General features: G+C 38.9%; 2 protein-coding genes across 9 annotated transcripts; both read right to left on the minus strand.

Moving 5' to 3' along the window:
- Positions 1-17: 17 nt before the first annotated feature.
- Positions 18-16,050, minus strand: Pfrx (6-phosphofructo-2-kinase). Of its 8 annotated transcripts, XM_065482707.1 has the most exons (12): positions 15,822-16,050; positions 4,756-4,881; positions 4,431-4,591; positions 4,148-4,282; positions 3,946-4,099; positions 3,787-3,890; positions 3,512-3,730; positions 2,892-3,126; positions 2,754-2,825; positions 1,078-1,205; positions 837-866; positions 18-596 (listed from the first exon to the last, which is right to left on the minus strand). In XM_065482707.1, exons 1-12 carry the CDS (start codon positions 15,928-15,930, stop codon positions 594-596), a joined length of 1,476 nt encoding a protein of 491 aa, XP_065338779.1. In that variant the 5' UTR covers positions 15,931-16,050; the 3' UTR covers positions 18-593. The 8 variants fall into 8 exon arrangements, with proteins under 8 accessions (XP_065338779.1, XP_065338782.1, XP_065338778.1 ...); XM_065482710.1 differs by lacking the exon at positions 837-866; XM_065482706.1 differs by having other exon boundaries at positions 18-866.
- Positions 16,051-17,156: 1,106 nt separating this feature from the next.
- On the minus strand, positions 17,157-20,901 carry sip3 (septin interacting protein 3). Its single transcript, XM_065483512.1, has 12 exons — positions 20,510-20,901; positions 20,352-20,444; positions 20,144-20,296; positions 20,039-20,087; positions 19,754-19,984; positions 19,595-19,694; positions 19,398-19,540; positions 19,013-19,342; positions 18,595-18,711; positions 18,339-18,543; positions 17,562-17,705; positions 17,157-17,506 (listed from the first exon to the last, which is right to left on the minus strand). Exons 1-12 carry the CDS (start codon positions 20,636-20,638, stop codon positions 17,362-17,364), a joined length of 1,839 nt encoding a protein of 612 aa, XP_065339584.1. The 5' UTR covers positions 20,639-20,901; the 3' UTR covers positions 17,157-17,361.
- Positions 20,902-21,204: the final 303 nt, after the last annotated feature.

The following is a 21,204-nucleotide window of genomic DNA, read 5'->3' on the forward strand; positions in this document are numbered from 1 at the left end:
TAGAAATGAAACACTGCTTCACCTTTTGAGTCTCAATTTTATTCAACGACCAGCACATGAACATTTTCGACAGTTTAATTAACACAATTAAAATAATCTTTTGAGTGTTGAACTTCACCTCATGATCAACAGAGTACAAGTTTAGTAACGCTTACATAACATTTTACAGTTAGCTAATGTTGTGCCGAAAACAGCGCGGCAGCTGCTTCCTGCTATGATAATCATTTGTATCACAGTAGCAAGGTAGGGCTTATTTTTCACAAAAATACACAATTGTGTTGAATGGTAAATTTATAAATATATTTTGTGTTACACCTCGCTAAAGCTAACACTATGACAACGTTTATTGTCATCATATCAAAATGACGTTTCAATCCTCCGATTCCAGTAAAAAATTATCCCTATTTATGCTCAGAAATAAAACAGTTAAATTTATATCGCTTAAATCCAAGAATTAACTTACGTCAGAACAGGCCTTTTGGAGATCGTTCTGCCGTAATAACTACTTAACCCTGCCTCTCTTTACATGTATAATTATAGTTTATTACAATAAAATGATGATATTTCTTTACTCAAGCTTCTCAAGTGGCTCATCACTGAAATCAGATAAATAAGCTGTAATACTTATAGGGAAGCAGCGAAAAATATTCCGTGCAGTAGCATTATTATGATTTAACAACAAAATCCAGTCCAGAGTATTAAGCAAACCTCACAAAAGCGAGAACAGAGAAAAGAGTTTATTGGTTTAGTCCCAAAATCAATCTCAATCATTTTGTGTATGCGTGGAGAACAGGAGGCTTTTCGACTCCTAGCTCTTCCTAAGCTGCACTTTTCACCTTGAATTTTTCATCTAATGTGCCTGGTATCTGTCAAACAGGAGAGAAAATCACACATTTACTCCCAGAACTTGAGACGCTGCTTGATTGAAAAGTAAATGTTCAAGCTGCAAAGCCAGTGACCATGATAATGCCAATTGAACCAATTATTTGGAATGAATGAGAAGATGGAAACACTGCTAGTGACTTTGGAGCGAGCAAGCGAGATGGGAAACCCGAACCTTATATAGTAGCAACTTACCTCGGGCTTTGGTCTGTGCGTGTCGACTGCTTCAATTGGCAACTTGAGCAGTTCCATCCGGCAACCGTAGGCGACTGGCGTCAGCTTAATCACTGTGTGCAGCGGCACTTCCAGGTATGGCAGCTCATCTGGAAGAACAGCATAGGGAAAGCTCAAACCCAGTTCTGAATGATTGATTTCTTCGTTATTGTGACAGAGTTGACACGGACGCAAACAACACAGAAATTGAAAGTATCCTTTATCTGAAGCTTAAAGAAAACCAGATGTTGCGTCCAATAGATCTTGCGTTGCTGGGTTAAAAGGGCAAACTACTTAAGAATGCAGGAACCTAATTGAGCTGAAGTGCTCATTGATGCTGCATTCTTAGATCTGTCGTCATTTTTCAAAGGCCCTTAAAATTGAAAAGAAAAAATCGCAATGGCTCTACTGCCTGGATGTTCATCAGTATTGGTGGCTAACCATTAGAGTGAAGTTTTGCATACTGAAATTATCTCGCGAATTCTTGAACTGAACAGCGGCTTTTTTGGCTTCTCAAGTCTCATCAGCATTACTTTACCTCCATACAACTTAAAGCAGTGGATTCTGAATCAACGGTAATAAAAAATTGCATTCACTGCTAATTGTAAGCTCAATCACAAAGAGAGCAAGTGACATAACTTTCCTTTCAAAATCCAAAAGCCAAAAATTTTATTCAAGTTGTATACATTTTTATCCGAAATTTGGGGAGTTACAACTAACAATTCGATTGTTATGGAATGAGCTTCATTTTGAAGAAAATAAAATTTCTTTAAATATTGAAAATAAGCACTATTTTGTAGTAACCTGCTGTTAACAATTAGCGCTGGAAACTAACTATTTAAGAGAATATTAAAGAATTATGGACAAATTCCACTTTTTGCCTGGTTGCATATCTTGCCAATTCTAATGAGAATCCCATATATAAGTATGTGTGGCAAAAACATTAAGTTCGCGCCGAAAGTGTAATTTTTCCAAATTAGTTTTAATATGAAAGTTTTTTTAATTATTAGCATTTTTCTTGGCGTCTTACCTGGACCAAGTTATGCACCTTGACACACCATTGCATATTATAAACTATTCCCAAATTGTAAAAAATAATCCTTAGAACACATAAGCCATAGTTTTAAAGCTGGTGTTACACCATAGGATGCATGTTCTTCTACTGTGTTACAGAAACTAATGCTTACTGGATTTATAGAAACTGCTGGAACGTTAAACCAGAACACCTCACTTTCAGCATGGGCTCACTTCGGCTGTGTTATTCTAACAGTCTTATTTACTTGTTTAACAAAAGTGTCACCCATTCTCACATGCTTCCTTTCTTTGTAATTGACCTGTGATACTATTATGTATCACACTTTATGTGAGAATACACAAACATAATATAGATCATCACAGTTGATGTTCCATCATGCTAGAGGATCTTGGTTGTTGAAAATAAGCGTTGTATTTTTTACATGCTTATACTATAGTGACAATGATGTGTTATAAAAATATTCTAACCCAAAAAATTGCATAAGTCAAAGAGAATGGCAGTGGATAGAAAATCTGGGACCACCAATGGCCGGATGATGAGCTCAACCCCATGCTATTAACACTGGACATGAATTTGCCATGCATAAACTCCACCCTGAGAGCAGGTAGAAAAGAAAGTGTACCAATGCTTCTTGAATTGTCATCATCATCCACGAAGCCATTCGAGTCCCAATTTCCATTCGTGAGGTCGAGTTCTGCAACAGAGACAAGCAGTGTTGCTTGCTCTTTTTCCTAGTCTTACCCGCCCAAACCCAACTCACCTGACGACTTGTCAGTGAAGTAAGCCAGCAAGCATCTGATCACTGCCTGGTGGCTCACCACTAACACGTTGCCCTGCCTCTCCAGCTCCATGATGACGGGCTCCAGTCGCGCAACCAGGTCCTCGTAGCTCTCGCCCCGCGGGTAGCGGTACGTGAACTTGTTTTGGTCTCGCGCAGCAAAGTCATCAGGGTACTTGGAGGAAATCTCCTCATAGGTCATTTCTTCGCAGATGCCCTGAGATATATTTTTGTTTCATTAATTTGGCCACATGGTATCCCTTGTCAGCTGAAGTATTTAGTCATTGAGAGTTTGAAAGTATTGTTCTGAATATTTTAAATTTTTTCAAATTTTTTTCAAATTAATATTTTATGTTGGAGTAAATGCAGCCTAATCAGACGTTTTGATAGACAGGCTGAAAACTCATGCGAATTCAACAAGCAGCTGACTTCGCCTGTATCCTAAACATTCCAGAATTGATGGATGTAATTAAATGGAAATGCCAAGTTACGTTCGAAATATTCCAGGACTTCACAATAAGCAACCAGCCAATGGACAATTTAATGGTTATTTTAACCATTTTTTTTAAATGAATCATGTGCGGAAAATATTGGTCCCTTACAGCATCAATTTCGTTCAAAGCCTTCCATCTCTCCTGAGGGGCTGGAATTCCTGAGACTGTCTGGATAGTCCTCTTCAACCACGAAGTCCAGACGCGCAGGTGCGGAATGTTTTGTGATATGATGAACTGGGAAAGAGCGTTGCCATACTGCCTGCCTCTCGCCGACAAGTCCGAGTCGCCCCCAATGCGGCCTTCCAGGTTTTGCTCGCTCTCTCCATGCTGAGGAAATAACAAAATTGCTTTATCCTGACAAATTTAAAAAACGATGACAGTACCCTGGTGAGGTAAATGGTCCTTGGGACTATGTGAATGTTCATCAAGTAGTAGACTATCCTGCTTTGGATGTGGCCCTCGTGTTTGTGGACGACCACTTTTTCTCCTACAGTTAGAAAGCAAATTAATGCAAATCAGCTATACTGTCCATTGTCACAAACCGGTGTTGTAGATTTTCATAAAACTCAATCCTGCCTCCAGGGTTTCGTCCAATGGTTCATACTTCTCCTTGTAGTGCTCAATACGCAGCAGAAAGTCATTGAGTACCGTCTCTGCGTTCATGTTTGTGTAGTCAGGACTGCTCACCTTTACTTCCTAAAATTTATGGGGGTAGACCAGAGCTTGAACTATTAAAAATCCCACCATGATATTCTGCTCGATCAGAGTTGGGTCATCACAAACTGATTCAACAAAGAACAATTTAAATCCCATCTTCTCAACAACAATGTTGTGGATCAATCGACGCCTGTCCTTGGTTGAATTGGTAGCGTCAAAAACCTGTAAATTTAGTACATTTGAAGAATTGACGATTAATAAAAGAAAGAAAAATTATGTCAATATTCGCAAAATATTCTAAGAAAGAACGACACATATACTTAAAATATTTCCACACGATTTTTTAAAGTTTCCAAAGAGTAAAACTTACGGCCACTTCTCCACCATTTTCAAGCCAAGAGCAAACGTCATTGAGGGCATCTAGGGCGCACTGAGTCCTGATGGCCATCGCCTCTTTATTGTCCGGTCGGAAGAATTCATGGCTTTTGTAAGCGCTTGTGGCGTGCCGACGGTATTCACCCAGGTTGAACACTAAAAATAGAACCAGTGTTCTAATTGTTGTGAAAATCAAGAGTTGCATCAAGTACATACGTCGAAGGAATGCGCTACAGATTCTTTCTAAAATAATTATTCAAGGCACTCTTTGATAATTAGCCGCATTTTTATTCGTGAAAATGGCCTTGAACGAGCGTTACCTTTCGTGTTGATTCCGATCCAGTTAAGGTATCTCGACAGCTTCTTGGAGATGTACGTTTTGCCCCTGGCTGGAAGTCCAACCATGGCAATCACGTGTGGGCTGTTCACATAATTCGCACGCTCTCCTGTAACACAAATACAGTTCTGTTAAAAAACCATTTCCGCAAATTTTGCCTAGCTTCAACATAAGCATAGCAGCGCTAGTCGGCTTGGATTTCTAACACTTGAAAGCAACGTTTGCAAATGTGCCCGCATGCGTTTGGCTTCCAAATGCATGCATTATGATGATTATAATCAAGTTACTAAAATAGCTATAGAGAATGGAATATATGAAACATAGAACAACCACCTGCTGAGAACGTTTTTTTCGCTTTTTTTAGGGGCGAATTGTCGCTTTTAAATATTTGGAAATTATGTACGCAAGGGAAAACTTAAAAACTTTGTTTCTATAAGAAAAGAAAAAAATTAAATGTGTACGGTTTGTGATGTCTCTTCAGATATGACAAAATACTATTTATTTATCTATCAGACGTATCTGTAAGAGCAGGTAAGTATTTCATTTTGAGACTAACAATAAATCAACTAAAATACTTTGTTTTCTCTTCATCCAAACGGTTTGAGAGTGATCACTCGAAGAAATTTTGTAAGTAAAAATAAACATATGTAGTACCCAGATCACCTTTCTTGATAGAATGCAATGAAGTGAAAATTTATTTGTCCTTAGCTGCATGGGTGCTACGATTTCATTATACTTTAAATTTTTGGATATCCTTTTGAATCCAGTAGAGAAATAACACAAAAGTCAGTCAATAATTATATACAGTATGTAAATGCCCAGCTTGCAAATAATTTTATACGAAAAAGTACCAGATTGTTCGATAGCTACATATTCCTCCGAATTTTCTTTCATGGTTTCCACCAACATTTTTGTGAATCAATGAGCGACCGCTTGATAAAAACTGTTAGTCTTGGCATAAACGGGACTTAAATACTGTGGTGGCCGCCCACTGAGTCTGGCCGCTAATTGAATACGAAAATAAAAAGTGTGAAATGAACTAACTAATTCCTTATATCGCGGCTTCAGAACAAGCAAAACCGACAATTCTTTTTATAGAGCAGCAATTCAAGTAAATTACTATGCCTGGAATAATCGTACATTCGGCATACCCTATATCTCCCAACTTGATTTCCTTCGCTGGCACGTTTCAATGTCAGCCACAATCTGAAGCTTAATAACAATAAGTTCTTTAGCTTTAGAGACAGTTTTAAATTTTATAGCACACTGTTAACCCACATTCCCACATACTTGGCCGAGGACAGATCCTAAAGTGACTTTCAAGATGGTTTGATTTGCACAGCTCAACATAATGCATCACTTCTACTGCTGCAGAGGAATTGCGGCCAAGGGACGAAATAAATAGGTCACTTGAAGTTCAAAGGGAGACTAATGAAAATAACATAATAAATAGCACTATGATGGCCTACAAAATGGACCAAAACACGGAGGCAGCTGATGTGCAAGTGGCTCTGCTTGGCGCGGCGCCACCAAATCGATTATTATGTCGCGTCCCCTGCCTATCACCTTGGGCCTGAGGAAAGGTCATGCGCGCGGCGTTCGCAAAACCAAAGGTTCGTTGCACTCACGCTCGCACTCTCGCTCACCTGGCCGCCTTTTCATTTATGCAAACACGCTGCGCGAGTGTCGGTCTGTCAATCGGCGTTGGCGCCACGCAGATAAGGGCGTTTATCGAAAGCATTTTGGCTCTGATCTATTACGCCTTCCTAATTACAGCTGTCGAGTTCAATTGAGTCTTTTTTCAGACGGCAAGCATGAATGGGCTTTGTTTTTGTCTGGCTGTTGGACGCAAACCAACTTTTAATTGAGCAATCAGCGTCTGGTAGCTTCGTTCAGATGGAGTCAGCGAAAAATGAGATGGGTAACCATTATAACCAGGCACTACGGTACATTAACAGTTACGTCCGCTCAATATTAAAAATTTATGCTTACAGAAACAAAAAAACAAGGCGATAAAAACATTATTTAATTCAATACTAGTGCTAAACGTCATAATATATTAATTTGGAACAATTTTTTCCAAAACATTTACAAGAAAAAAACCAAGCAACCCTATTTTATGTATTTACATAGTTGTATACTTTCTAGGATTACATTTGAAAACAGAACAGCAAAGTAAAATATACATATTCGGCTTCATCCCCCAACAGCGAAAATTAATCCCACTCACCAATTCGCACAGAAACCTTCCTTTGAAATTGCGAGTTCCTTCGCATCATTTTGTGGGAGGACGAAATCTTGACCTTTTCAGTGAAGCTGGCAGCTCATTCAAATGCGCGTGAAAGCCGAACAATTAACGGAGCAACAATGAGCGGCGTTTGTTTACACCACGGAGCAGGCGACACACTGAATGAGGCGCGCGCTCGGAGGAGAGGCGCGCGCAGCTCGCGGCCCAGCAACCCACCGCCCACGCCCAGCCTACTGACTGAGCCCCGCACCACCACCATGTAAAGCGACGCATTTGCACATCCAATCCCAGCAAAGCGGAGTAAATACACCTCAACGATGTATCTAGGTCAGCACGGGGCAACACAATGCAGCCCACAAGCAAAATTTATAAAATTTTGCAGCCTGATGTCTGTACGTTATAAACACTTGCAGGTCTAAGAAAGCAAAATAATATAAAATCTTTCTCATCTAAAAAGTCATACATTTTCGAAAAAGAAATAATCTTGACGAATTCTTCGATTTTTTTTTTCAAAAGGGTATATAATTATTTCTTAAAATTTGGTTTGGTTTCTCGATTTTTTGATTGAAAAAATTTGTATGTTATCTGAAATCTATTTTTCTTAAAAGGAGTTAAGTTCCTATAGCTACCAGCGCTGATAAAACTGTATACGGAAAAACATTTAAATTGAACTGACTGAGAACACTGAATGATACTGACTAGTCTCATTAAGTAACCACCAAGGACTGCTACTGAAATGCTATGGACACTGTGAAACCAAATCAAGTGTGATGAAAAGGCGGAAGACGCAAATATATATCTGATTGGTATAATTAATGTTGCGTGCTTGGCAAATAATTTTTACATGATGACTGCATTCAAACTAGACGTGCTGATTGCTAAGTTCAGTTAATACAATTGAGTTGATCTTCAACCCATCATTAACACGATCGCTAAGAACGCAGGAGTAATAATTGTAACTGAAAATGGAAAATAATAAAAGTTCATAAATTATAAATCTTTTAATTGCTATCCGCAAGAGAGTAATATTGGAATAAAATGACACGCTAAATATTTTGGTGAATGGAGATTTTATTGAATTATATTTAGCCACTAAAAGAAAATTAAAATAAGTGAAATGCGCAAAAAACATCATCACAGCAAACGAGTTCAAAGCTCAATTCGTGGTTTGGAGATTAAAATGATCGAAAAAGATAAACCTTACGTTGACGATTCTTTTTAGACTTTATCTTAACCAGACTCACGGTTAGCCACATTTTCCGCATCTTACGCAATCTTTTGAGCAATTGTAAAGCGTCCATTTAAATGTTTATGACAATGGTGTGCGACCGCATGAATTGTGACAGCGAAATTTAACCCGCCATCATCTCAAGTTACAGCCAGCTTAAGAAGCGTCACGGAAACTCGATATTTTAAAACTTCACGCGCAATGAAATATCGCATTCCAAAAACTGAATGTTTTTGCTCAGAGTCGAGAATTTAACAGCAATTAAATGCAGAGGTTCTGCGCCGTTTTGACGAGAAATATTTTGAGATCGTGTTAGATGCGTAAAAATAATCTATTGGCGCCATGCCATGGTTGGCAACTACGTGGAACAATCAAATGTCTTTATAAATATCACTTAATATAGAAAAATAATTACTGACAAATGCAGTCAAAATTTGAAAAAAAAAAAATCTTGAGAGTTCAACAGCCAAATATTACACTTAACGAGTTATTAACAGAAGACAAAGCGTATTATCAATGCCCACGAAAACTGAGAGCTAGACTCCTCGCCAGACAGAGCAGTTGTGCGGGTTTGTCTACCGGGCAAGTAGCCACGCGGTCGGGGATGGCAGCACGAGCGATGCCAAGTTACGCGTTAATTTGCCTTCGACGAGTTAGGTGGCTAAAGAGTTCACTTTTGCGTCTATCGACGGGGCGGACGTTTGGTGTAGATGAAATTGTAAAGGCAGTGTGACATTTGAGCAATTTCCTAGGCCCTGGGGTCAACTAGGAAATTGATAAAGATGAGCTCGCAGGACCTGTAGGTCAGCCAAGTGCCACTCACAGAAATTTCTAAGTAAAAATGGAAAATGGCTGACCACAGTTACATCCTTTTTTGGTATCCTTCCTCCGAGCTGAAAATTTTAAGTTGTCGCACTTCCTCGAAAACGACGGAAGCTAAAGCTCAAACGCATGTCCTGTCGATAGGCGCAGTGACTCACACGTCAGTCGTTTACTAAAACATTCTCCTGTTTGGTGAGGCATTAAACCTTCAATCGGTGCTTAACCCGTCCAATTAGCGAGGAATTACGAATTAGAAATACGAACCGTGGCCAACATTGCTGATTCGGCGAAGCCACTGGTTGTGGGGGTCCATATTGCAGCGTGTTCGCAGGATGCGACTGTCGCGGTGAGAGGTCCCCAGCTGACTGCATTCAAATAAAACTCGATCCTTCCGTTTAGACCGTTACTTTTGCCCTCGAGTTCCCCGGCACACTATTGCTCAATCTGCAAAGCTTTTTGTCAGACGATTCGAAGATAAAACGGTGGTCATATCGACCCCTGACTCGGCAACTGCTCGTTTTTTGTGTTCAAAGTTAGATCCAGCGATATATAGGCTATTCAATCCTACTTTATTTTGAATTATAACAACATCATTGTACGGTAGAAAGGAGGAGAGGTTGTAACATTTCCCCATCTATGTGAAAATTTGTCTTTGTCTCAACGCTTAGGTCACAAGATCTAACTAAATGAGAACGCTCTTTTTTCCTTATGGTCTTCAAAGCCACAACGTATTTAGAAATTAACTTAAAATGAAAATTGGAAGAAAACGACTTGATAAAAATAATTACTGATTTCTTTGTTAACTAGCACTTCGTCCAGTTTGTGAAAATAAAATAAAAATAATGCGTTTAAAATTATTTTCAAAGCAAAAAATAAATACACTTTCATGTCATCGATGTTTAATGAGCAATTTTTCGTTACTCAGACTCCAAAATAAAAACATTTTATTTGTACTGATTAATTATTGTTAGCTATACACATTATGTCTATGGCAAATACATGACTCGATTCATAACAGAAACATTGAGCCAAATCAAATATTTGCCTTGCGGGGAATACGCGATCGCATCCTCGAAGATAGCAATGACGTTGGAAAAAGCAGTCTAACCGTCGTCATCAGCTAACATAAGAGCGAGAAAGAAACTTGTACTTTGGGAGCGGAGGAGTCGGCTTTTGGTTCGTCGGTGGGTACAGCTTCACGTGAAGAACACGAGGATCAGAGTCCGCCGTGACCTTGTCGACGCGCAGAAAATACACAAAAGCGGGCGGGCAACCACTGTTCGCGCGCGTTCAACATTTGGCACGCGGACAAAAGCCTTTGCTCCACCCAAATTAGCGATCGGTTTGAAACGCGAATTTAACCCGCGTTAGCAATCAGGAACTAATTTAGATATTTTGCTTGTAAACAAATTGGGGAAGCCGAGTCATATGATTATTATTGACCACTACAATTATTATTCAATTTAAATATATTTCAATAAATAGATTATAAGTTTATAGCGGATTTTATAATCTGTTGAAATGAGTTCAATGAATGAAGTGTATATGTATTAATTTTGCTTGCTTCGAATTCAATTTGCAAGGTAAAAGGCTGGTTAACAAGATTTCATCGACACCGCGGGCTAAATATTGAAAGTAAAAAACCTCCGTCTGTTGAACACCTTGCTCAAACCACTGCATTTGGAAGCTTTTCTTTGAAGTATTAAGAGAAGCGGAATAAATGCAATGAAAGTACATTACTTAGCAGTAAATATATAGTATATTTTTAGGCCAAATATAAATTTGTGAATAAATGGAAACAGACTTTATCCTCGTTGTTATATTAAATTCGTCGTTTTATTTAACATTGTTCAAACAGCATAACTTTTGAAGCACTCAAACTTTAATCCCTATTTAAAAAATTGTAATTTCTCATTAGTCGCACACTGCGTTTCGTGTTCCTGGCAAATAAAATAATATCCAATGTTTGTGAGAATCAGAAAATCAATTTAACTCAAAACTTGTATTTTTCAATTATTTTAAATTGGAGCGGAAATTCAGAGACTGATCAAACAAAATCCCTTTGTTCATAAATTTCCTTTTTCTCCAAAAATATCAAATTTTCTTCTGAGCGTATCAACTGTGTTGCAGGCAACATGATTGTCGAAAAAAGATGTACCCTAGCTTGCTCTACGCTTCTTTCTTTTTTCGCGTACAGACGGAATGCGAGCGATTTGGCACGCCCGCGGCAGACATTGGCGAGAGATGAGCGAGGAGAGAGAAAAGAAGATGCGTGCGTCGGGTGGTGGCTCCGTCGGCCGTCAGCTTATCCTTGGCCTTGCGGCGCGGACCTGGTGGAGGCCAGGCGGTCGGCAGCAAGGCCAGCGACTCGCGCACTGAGGGCCGTGCTCTTGGCCGCAGCCTCCAAGCGGCCTCGACATTGAAAATCGGCCGCGGCACCCTCGCCCCGCAACCTTGGCCTCACGGCGCATGTCGCGCGCACCAAGGATTCATCCGGCCGTCATTTGTACTCGCGCACGCCGCTCGCACCGACAACCTTAACAACCTTAACCAGCTTTCTCTCTTCCTATATCGCCCCCTACACGACACTCGCGTGTGCCTCCAGACCAGCGATTTCGCTCGCTAACGGGGATGCACCACACTCCCCCACTCCAACAGTTCGATCGATTTTTTGACGGGGAGGCACTACTTGGATGGCGCTACTCAATGATGAAAATTTTGGGACATTACCTCATTCATTCACATACAACGATTTGTCGGAAAATAAAAATTGTTTACATCTTTATGTAAATAACATTTTTAGTGAGAGAATTTTCACCATGATTTATATCAAAGCAAAGTAAAATTAACAATACTGCTTTTTACGGAAGTAGGGAGGAGAATTAAAATGACAAAGTTCATTAACCTATCGGTTTGCGGGCGTACAGCCAAAAGTTGCACTCGATTTATTTTTTACATGGATTACTGTGGTTTCATCAAGCCTTCATGCTAACTTTACCAACTTCAGAATGTCCAGCTACCTAACAATCTGTTTAATTTTCTCTTTCCAGTTTTGTGAAACATGAGATTATTTACATTCTCGTGCAATTAGCATTGTTCCAATATTTGCATTTTTCTTTGTTTCTTTCTGCGCACATTTAAATGAACGCTGTTTTATCTGCGTTTTCTAGAACGTTTTAAAAACTTTTCCTTTTCCGTTGTTTTGGCTATAACGACACAAAATGGGCATTCTTAAAAAAGAAATCCTGATGCAACAGAGCCAGCCAATTTTAGATGAGACCTTGGAACGCTTTTAGCTAACATTCTTCTCATCGCTTTTAAATTGCCTCAATTTGGCTTGGGCCATGATTAGGCGGAAACCAAAAACGAATTAGCGTTTCTCTATTTTGGCCAGTGTAAAACGTAAGAGAAACCTCAATTTCACAACCGACTGATGCAAACAAACCACCTTGTTGCAATTCCTAGCTATATTTTAACGTGCATTTTAAGCAGGAAGGTTTAAAAATGCAGCAAAGTTTTTTTGACTTCATGACTTTGCTCGGGATAAATAGCTGACACTCATGACCAGATGTGATAAATAAAGTGACTAAGCGAGTCTCGCGTACATAAAAATAAAAACGTAAACAAACGCAACTGGAATCTTGCTTCTGGCTCAATTGATATTAAATTTATGTACACACGTGTTAAGCGCACATCCTTACAAAGCATGCACGTATTGCCAACGAACCACAACTGATCGTTACACATGGAAATTACGCCCACCTATAATGATTGCAAATTACATTAGTCACGATCTACTTATTTTGATAAAAAAACTAACCATTGGCACAGGTAAAAATCATACACACAAAATTACGTTTTCTGAGCTATCTCTGCAAAGAAAAAAAAGAATGCCTCAGCAGATGGTACGAAAATGTTTGATTGTGTCTTGCACAGACTAACATTTTAGAATAACACAAAATCACAAAAGTTTGAAAAGGGAAAACAAACTTTAGAGAGATTAAAACAATAATATTTTTGCTTTTGAAGTGTCGTTATAATTGAAATTTCGTCTTATAATTCGAGCTGATTTATAATGCGGTTTCCAGTATTCAAGTTTGAGCAGTTTCCACTCCTATTTTGACAACTGAGTCCCTTTATTTTTCTACATCAATAGGCAAACTAAAAATCATTGATTAGCTTAACAGATAATACAAAACAGTTGTTCCTAGCAATCTCATGGTAAAAAATGGTTGGATGATAATGATGAAACAAACTGAAAAATATTGGTGTTGGCGCATCTTATCTTATTAGTATAGATGGAGGAAAATCTCAAGAAAAACTAATATTTGAAACTCGTGAAGATCACCGATCACGCGATCGGAAATTGGACAAACAAAAATCATGCCATTTTAGCTGAATACTCATCTTACGTAATCGAATACCACTCTAAACCAGATTTTTTATCACTCTTCCTCGCGTGAGCACCAATTCAAACTCCCAAGAGCAACTTTCCTGCTTCTAAAAAATACATATTGGAGCAGCGAAATGAATGGCCCACACGCGCCCATGATTAATGTGATTATACGAGTTTGCTCAATAACACGTGCTCGGTGTGAAGTGGAAAGCTAAACAGATGGACACCTCGTTACGCACTCGCAATCACGAGTCTTGGGCATGCACTTCCAGCCGAAATCACGTGATTTTGCGTTAATTTCTATCGGTGGTGAGCATTTCTCGAATATCGATTGGACGCAACTTTTGCGTTGAGAATGGAAATGAGAGCATTCGCTAGATCAATCATGGGAAGCGGTTTGAAGTGATATTTTTAATCGGCGTCTAGAATTGAATGTGCTGTGTGGCCCATCTGAGCTTAGTGCTGCAAAATTAGAATATGGGACAAAGTTAAAAACAAACATAGTTTTACAAGCAATAATTTAACGGTTTACAATTTAAGCTATCAAAAGTAATACAAAGATAAAAATTTGATATTATAATTCAAGAGTTCTGTTATCACCTGCAGACCCCTTCATTGCGATAATTTCTCCACAATTAACCCTAATATTAAGAGCTTCAATTCGGCGAAACCAACTCGAAAATTATAATTGAAATTCACCTTAAAATCGATTTGAATCTTATTCCTTGGGATTTTGGCCTCAAACTTTGTTCACTTAGGTTTTGGTGTATTTGTGAAGTTCAATGGCGCGCATTTTTTTCGTAAACTAGCAGCAGACAACTGAAAATAATTGATCTTAAGGAAGTTTTCACTGTCTTCTTTTAAGATGATTTTCAAAAGCTTATCATTATCTAAAAATACCACGAATTGCAAGTGTTTCGCGTGCGGTGGCGCGTTTTCGAAACATTAGCATATATTCTGTAGGATTGGCAGTAGATTAAAATTATTGCGGCTTGTCCATTGCAAATGGTCGTAAATAAATTATAGATTATATTGATTTTTAAATGCTATTGAAGCTGAGGGCAAAATACGCGAATTTAACTCACATGCCGTGAGAACGAGACAGCTTACGCAATCTATTTACGGTTGCGTGGAAATTGCACATTTTATTGATCCACTCTCTCATATCCCTCCGATTAAAAAAGGCAAAAATAGCTGTCGAAGGGGATTACGTTTTAAAAAGGTTTTTTGCGAGACGAATAAATATAGCAGACATTTAAAATTAATGCTGTTTGGGAAAATATTGTTTGATATTAAATTGAGACGAATTAATTGCTGACAGGGATCTAGAAATTTCTAATTTTTTGCAGAAGGTCAGAAAGTCAAAAAGACTTCAATTTCACATTGTATTTTTTCTTTCCCAAGTTATGGTAAACGTAACTACCCTTGAAAATGAGAGCTGCGCTGCTGTGGTAACTACATTAGAAAAAACACGTCGAGTGCAGTTTCCAATACGCCGACTTCATTTAGGCTGGTTAAGGTCAGCATGACGTCTGATTGAACCCTTAAGCAATCACTCCATCCTGCACCCATCGGTCTTGATAAATTAATTGCTGCGGTCCGCAGCCTTGAGTTCGAAGACCCACAAGACTGTTTAGATTCGAGAGCGAATGCGGGAGTGACGCCCCGTGACGGTGGTCTCGCGGTGCAATGGACCTCGTGAAAGATCAGTAGAAACAATTAAGTTGGGACAGGGAACAAAAACCCAGCTGCCGCAATGCTAGTCGAGAGTGTGATCATCCTTTTACCAGGAAAATCTGTCACCTGGGTTTTCCTCGTCAATTATATAGGCGCGCAGCATGAAGAGCAAAGATGAGTTAAATAATTATTGATTAATAAGTTTTGCGACAAATTTTACAATGTAGTTACAGTAGTTACCCCTGTATTAATAATTTTGTGGAATTCATTAATTTCACTAATAGTAAGCGCGAATTTCGTCATTTATTTTATTTTTAAAGATTTGAAAAATTGTCTTGTGCCGATTTTGAATAAAAAAAATAAATTTTTAAGTGCCGGGGTCTACGCTGGACTGAAAAAACGTTCTCAAAGTTAGAATAACCAAATAATAAAACAGTCAGTTCAACATCTCCGTTAATCTGCTATTTCAAGCCTGTAGGAACGACCAGACGACCTTAGAAAAGTAATAAACCCAAAATGATCGGGAAATATTTTGGAAAAAGTGGATTCATCCATATGAAGCAAAATTCGATATTTTAGTAGAGTAATTTTGAATTAAAAGCAGGTGGTGTCCTTTCATGACGAAAACGATTAATCCTAAGGCGATGAGCATAAAGAAACTAGAAAGAAACCACTTACCCCTGACAGGGAAGGGTTTGGTCTGGATGGTGGTGTCCCCGTTGGAGAAGTACGGTGTGCTCCTCTTGTTCTCAGGCGACATAATTTGCGGCACTAGAAAATCACACATACAGCATCAATTCGAACTGATCTCTCACGCTCGCCGGTCGGTCGATATGTACGTCGGCCCACCGCAAACAACGAAATAAAACACAGCACTCACACAGCTGAATATACGCTAAAGCACTAGTGCAAGACTGCGAGGATATTTTGACACCAGTGTGTTTGCACTCACCTGCTGGGATGAAGCAGCAGCTAACCAATCACAGAGCTGCCATTGGTTCGGGCGTGCGCCCATTGGTTTGCAGGCTTTGGCCTGGGGACACATGTTCGCTGAGGAGGCGCGCCAAATGCGAATTGGTTCCAAAGTCAAATTCTCTTTTCGCCTTAAAGTGCCCTCCATGCTTAGTTTCCAGCTCGCTTGTCTGAGCAGTCAATAGGGCTTAGGATAAGGATAATCATATAATCATCCATAATTTGGGTGACGCGAGCTCACTAGATTTGCTCAATCAAGTCAATAAGCTAGAGTCAACTGATCAACCTATAATTTAAAAAATAATTTTCGTCGTAAGCAAGCAGATGCTGAAATAGGTTTCATATTTAATCTAGTAGGTTTAATTGATCAAATTGAATTAGTCTCTTAAAATTTCTCTTAAATTCCCAAATTTTTCATGAAATAGATAGTAATATGATAAATAAATATATGCTTATATGGATTACTGTTTAATTTAGCTTTTTAGTATTACTATATACGCTAATCCAATTTGGGTTTCTTGAGATGTTTTACGAATACCTGATAGATTTAGGTATCCTACAAATTAAATATCATTTGATTTTTAGCACGTAAAATAATCTAAATTAAATAGAGCTGAGCTGTATATTTTTGTATGCGAGAGAAATAAAATAACAGATATATCAATATCAAGGCTTTCCAATTTAAAAAAAAAACTAATAAAAATAGTTTTTGAACCGGCATCACAATAGCTAACCTCTTTCTCAACATTGAACAAAGATTACGAAATTTTCATTCTTATTTAAATTTCCTATTTATGAATATTTTATGCACCCCAAAAAACCATTCCACGTGCAGAACTTTGACACACATTGACGACGGAATTTTCCGTTAAATTAGTCTGTCGGGTTTTATCAACATAACAGTCAATTAACTAATGTTTCTATTCAGTTGATCCACTAAGCAATGGTGTAAAGGTCGAACTCATCAAAATAACAAAATAAAACTGACGTGGTAATTAAAATCATGGATTAATTATCATAAATTAGCATGAGAGGACAGAGTAATGGAAAGTCAATTTTATTAACTCAAAAACATTCTCTTTGCAACACTCAGTAAATAAGAAAGTCCCATCCAACAGCACGGAATTAATGCTCAATTTTATCCATTAATATATATTTACATAGCAGGTGACTACAATTTGAACTTCGTTAAATCATCAATAACGGATTCAAATCTTGATATCCTAATTAAAAATCACAGACATATTCAGTGCTCGTTGGAAGTGTTATCAGCTTGTGGGTTGTCAGGCAACTGAGACGAAAACTTCTGCAGCCGCCTCCTTCGTATTTCTTCTTGCTCTGAATTCATTGCTGAAGTTGAAGGACTGCCACTTCTCTCCGGCATGCTAGGACTGATAAGAATTACACAAATTGGTGTGATAAGCAAAATAATAAGATTATATTTACTTTGACTGCTCTGCTTCCTGGGCCGAAGGAGCGGCAGTTGAGTTTTCAGTCTGATTTACAAAAGAAGTGGGTGGAGCATCTGATGAAGTGCTAGGCTGAGGTTCAGTAGGTGCTGATCCCGCATCTTCTGAGTTTGCAGGTTGGCTGTGAATAAAATAATGTTACAAAATACCTCAGTCTAATTCCATCATGCCAATGTTAACAACCATTCAGTGCTATATATAATTTACAAACTTTTTTGACAAGAGCAATGCAAGTCTCATCACCCTAACCCCTTTCTGCACTGCACTACCCATTATTATTTATTAATAGATCTCAACAGGTATAAAATCTCATTATGATACAACTTATTATTCTAAAAATATAATTGTGCTCAACACTGTTAAATAATTTATCATAAATTGTGTTATGGCTTTCTCATCAGTAGTAATTATTATCAGTACACCTCAATAAATGCATTATAGAGTATCTGTGTTCAAACCATTTTTGGGAGTGAACTAAAACGCCTGAAAATTCCTTCTCACACACATTTTGTGTAAGGGCGTGTTCAAATTCATGAGCACTTGTGTATAAATAACCAATACTCTACAATAAATGTGTACAAAAGAATACTCTTAAACAGACTAATAGGAGAAAATACCTAAGTTGGCATCATTTCACAACTTCTTGCGCGAATGGGAAAAAATGAATGCAATTTTCAATTTAAATAAACCTCTTTTTGATATTGGAATTGGAATTACAGCTTTTGTAATCCTTGGGATGAATTTCTGCACTCACCTAGCAGGTGTTGCAGTTGGATAACTGGGAGGAATAATGGCGGTTATCTGACTGGCCATAACAGAAGCGCAGTCGAGCATCATTACTATCTGTCGCATTGTACGAATCCTGGCCTCTATAGCCTCGCGGGTTGTTCCTTCTAAGTTTTGTAACTCCTCTTCACTCAAACCAGTGAAGTCTCTTGGAGGCAGTGGAGGAGGAACCACTAGAATTTATATAATCAGGTGGATTCAGTTGGGGAAAAATGATCGCATACTGAAGGGCAGCATCGGGAACCGCATGCAAAGGAATGGATTTGTGGCAGTTCCGGCAGCAGATGCAGAACTTGGGCCAGCTTGAGGGGTGAATGGAGCCTGAGGAGCACTGGTAGCGCCTGAAAACAAAAATTAAGTTAGCATGATATATATATGATGTATTAATGTACTCTTAAGTTCTAACAATAAAGATAAACTCAATTTTGTTCCAATAATTTGTACCCAGCAATAAATATGACTGAAATAAGCTCCAAATCATGAAATTAAGCTCAGCAAGAACAAAATGACAAGAACTCTTCTTGTTGAATTTCATACACAATATTGTTGTTGAAACATGTCTAGACATTGCCGACTTTTAAACTACATTTTTCAATTGTGAGAAATTCAAATTATCACTTTGAGAGTTGGAGAAGCTCTTACCATCAGCAGGTGTGGCACCAGAGGGAGCAGCAGTTCCAGCTGGTGGTTGTGGGGCAGCAGGAGGCATTTGGAACGGTGGCCACAAATTGTTGCCCATCATCATGAATGGATTGGGCGGCATCGCGCCCTGAGGCATTGCTCCAACGGGTGCGGCACCAGGCTGGGCGGGAGGCGGAGCGGCGTTATTGTTGGCGGCCTGCTGTTGCTGTTGGGTCACGGGAGGCGTCTGCAGGATGTTCAGGCGGCATGTAGGACAGGTTTGCTGTCTTTGGAACCAGGAGCGCAGGCAGGACGTGTGGAAAATGTGGTTGCATGGCAGTTTCTTGGAGGCTGATTATTTTTCTGAATTAGTACCGGTAGTGAAGCTGAATTTACTGTCAATTACCAGTGACCATTTCCTCTCGGCAGATGATGCATACGTTATCAGCAGCAGAGAGTTCTTCTGGAGTTGCATCAGGGTAGAGAGTATTCATGTTCCTGATGGCTCTTCGAGAAAGTATGACGTCGTTGAAGGCTTTGTTGAACGCCCTGCTCAAGAGAACTTGTTAATCAAAATATTTTCAGTCAGAATATTTTTCAGACCTCATCGTGTAGTACATAGGTCTGAACGCAAACAGGGGCAGTGTGTAGATTCGAACCATGATTGCGACAAAGGTGACGTAGAGCACCACTTTAACAAATCCTGCAAGATTTTGATTTTAATAGCTCAACAATCACTTTTGATTAACGCTTGTGCTGTACCCATTGCGAGTTCTGTATAGAGAAGAAACACTGCCTTGTTTTCCCATGGATTGTCACTTTGCAGGTCAACTGTGTGGAGAACATATTTGATGGCAATGTTGCAGATGATGGTCAATAGAATAGCATATTCAAAGCCGAACACCAGTTGGACTGATGCTCCTTTTGTGACTGTGGACTGATAGGCATGGCCCACAAACAGGTAGTCCATGTAGCCAAGAACTGACAGGAGCGCTGAGGGAGTGCGTCAGGTATACCAATTGTATTTATTATCTAATTATGTCTTACCAATTACTCTGATATGGAAAAGCCAAGATATAACAGGACTTCTCTCCATCTAACATAAAATTAATTAGTCAATATTTAAAATGTAAAAAATATGTTTGTTTTTACAAAGTCAACTCTATCTTCCGCCAACCAGTGGAATGACTTCAGGAACAGTAACACCGTAAACAGAGCCACAAATTTCGGGCTGAAGTCATCCCTGAAGACTGTGAAAGCCAAGCAAGTTTCTGTCACCGCGTACCATGACCTTTCCATTAAGTGCTGAAATCAAGAATACATTTGAGAATTTACGAAAAAAAAACATTTGAAATTTTACCTCAAATTCAGCAGCTCTCAACTGTCCAAAGAACACCTTGCGCATGAGTTTACCCATGAGGATGACCATTACAAAGGCTTGTATGTACATGACCTGAGGAAGTTCAAAGTTACTACATAAGTGAGTGTAACTTATCAAAGAATGTTTTGAAAGCTTACAGCCATGCAAGGGTTGGATTTAGTGATGTACACCACTGATGGATAAAATTGCTTCTTCTGGTAGAATGCATTGCCAATGACGGCAGCCGTCATTACGACGCTCAGAAGGGTAACTCCGGCGGACCTCATCGCGAATATTCCTCGACCTTAGTGGCACAAACTCGAAAAAATCTATCTACTTAGATGGTTGCCTTTTTTGGTATTGATGAAACCAAGTTTTAACTTCCACACATTCCAGACATTTGCTCATCCGTCAGAAGGTCGAGATTGTAAGACAGCACGATCGGAAAATACGCTGTTCAATTTTCGGCCAAAATTGCGTTTATTATCAAAACAAGAGTGTAGAAACCACTGCATACATGGCAGCTTGTCAATGGACACTCCCCTCTGCCTTGACGTGGGGAGCGCTGATTGGTTGAAATCGTTCTTACTAAATAATGAGCCTACAGAAATTTTCGAAATTTTTAAAGTTGCAATGCAATGTCGACATCTGATCAAGACTTATGGATATTATTATTTTTTATTCTTATTCTGGTTATTCTCTGTTGGTGGAATGGAGGAGAATTTGTTGAGATTAATTACATAATGGAGCGAACGAGGGACCATTTCAATGTTTTCCAATACAATATAACAATAAAACGCACAGAAAAATAATAATTTTATGCACAACATTATTTAAACTCAGCCCAAAAGTA

This window comes from Cloeon dipterum, chromosome 3 (assembly GCF_949628265.1).
Source record: "Cloeon dipterum chromosome 3, ieCloDipt1.1, whole genome shotgun sequence".
Classification (NCBI taxonomy): Eukaryota; Metazoa; Arthropoda; class Insecta; order Ephemeroptera; family Baetidae; genus Cloeon; species Cloeon dipterum.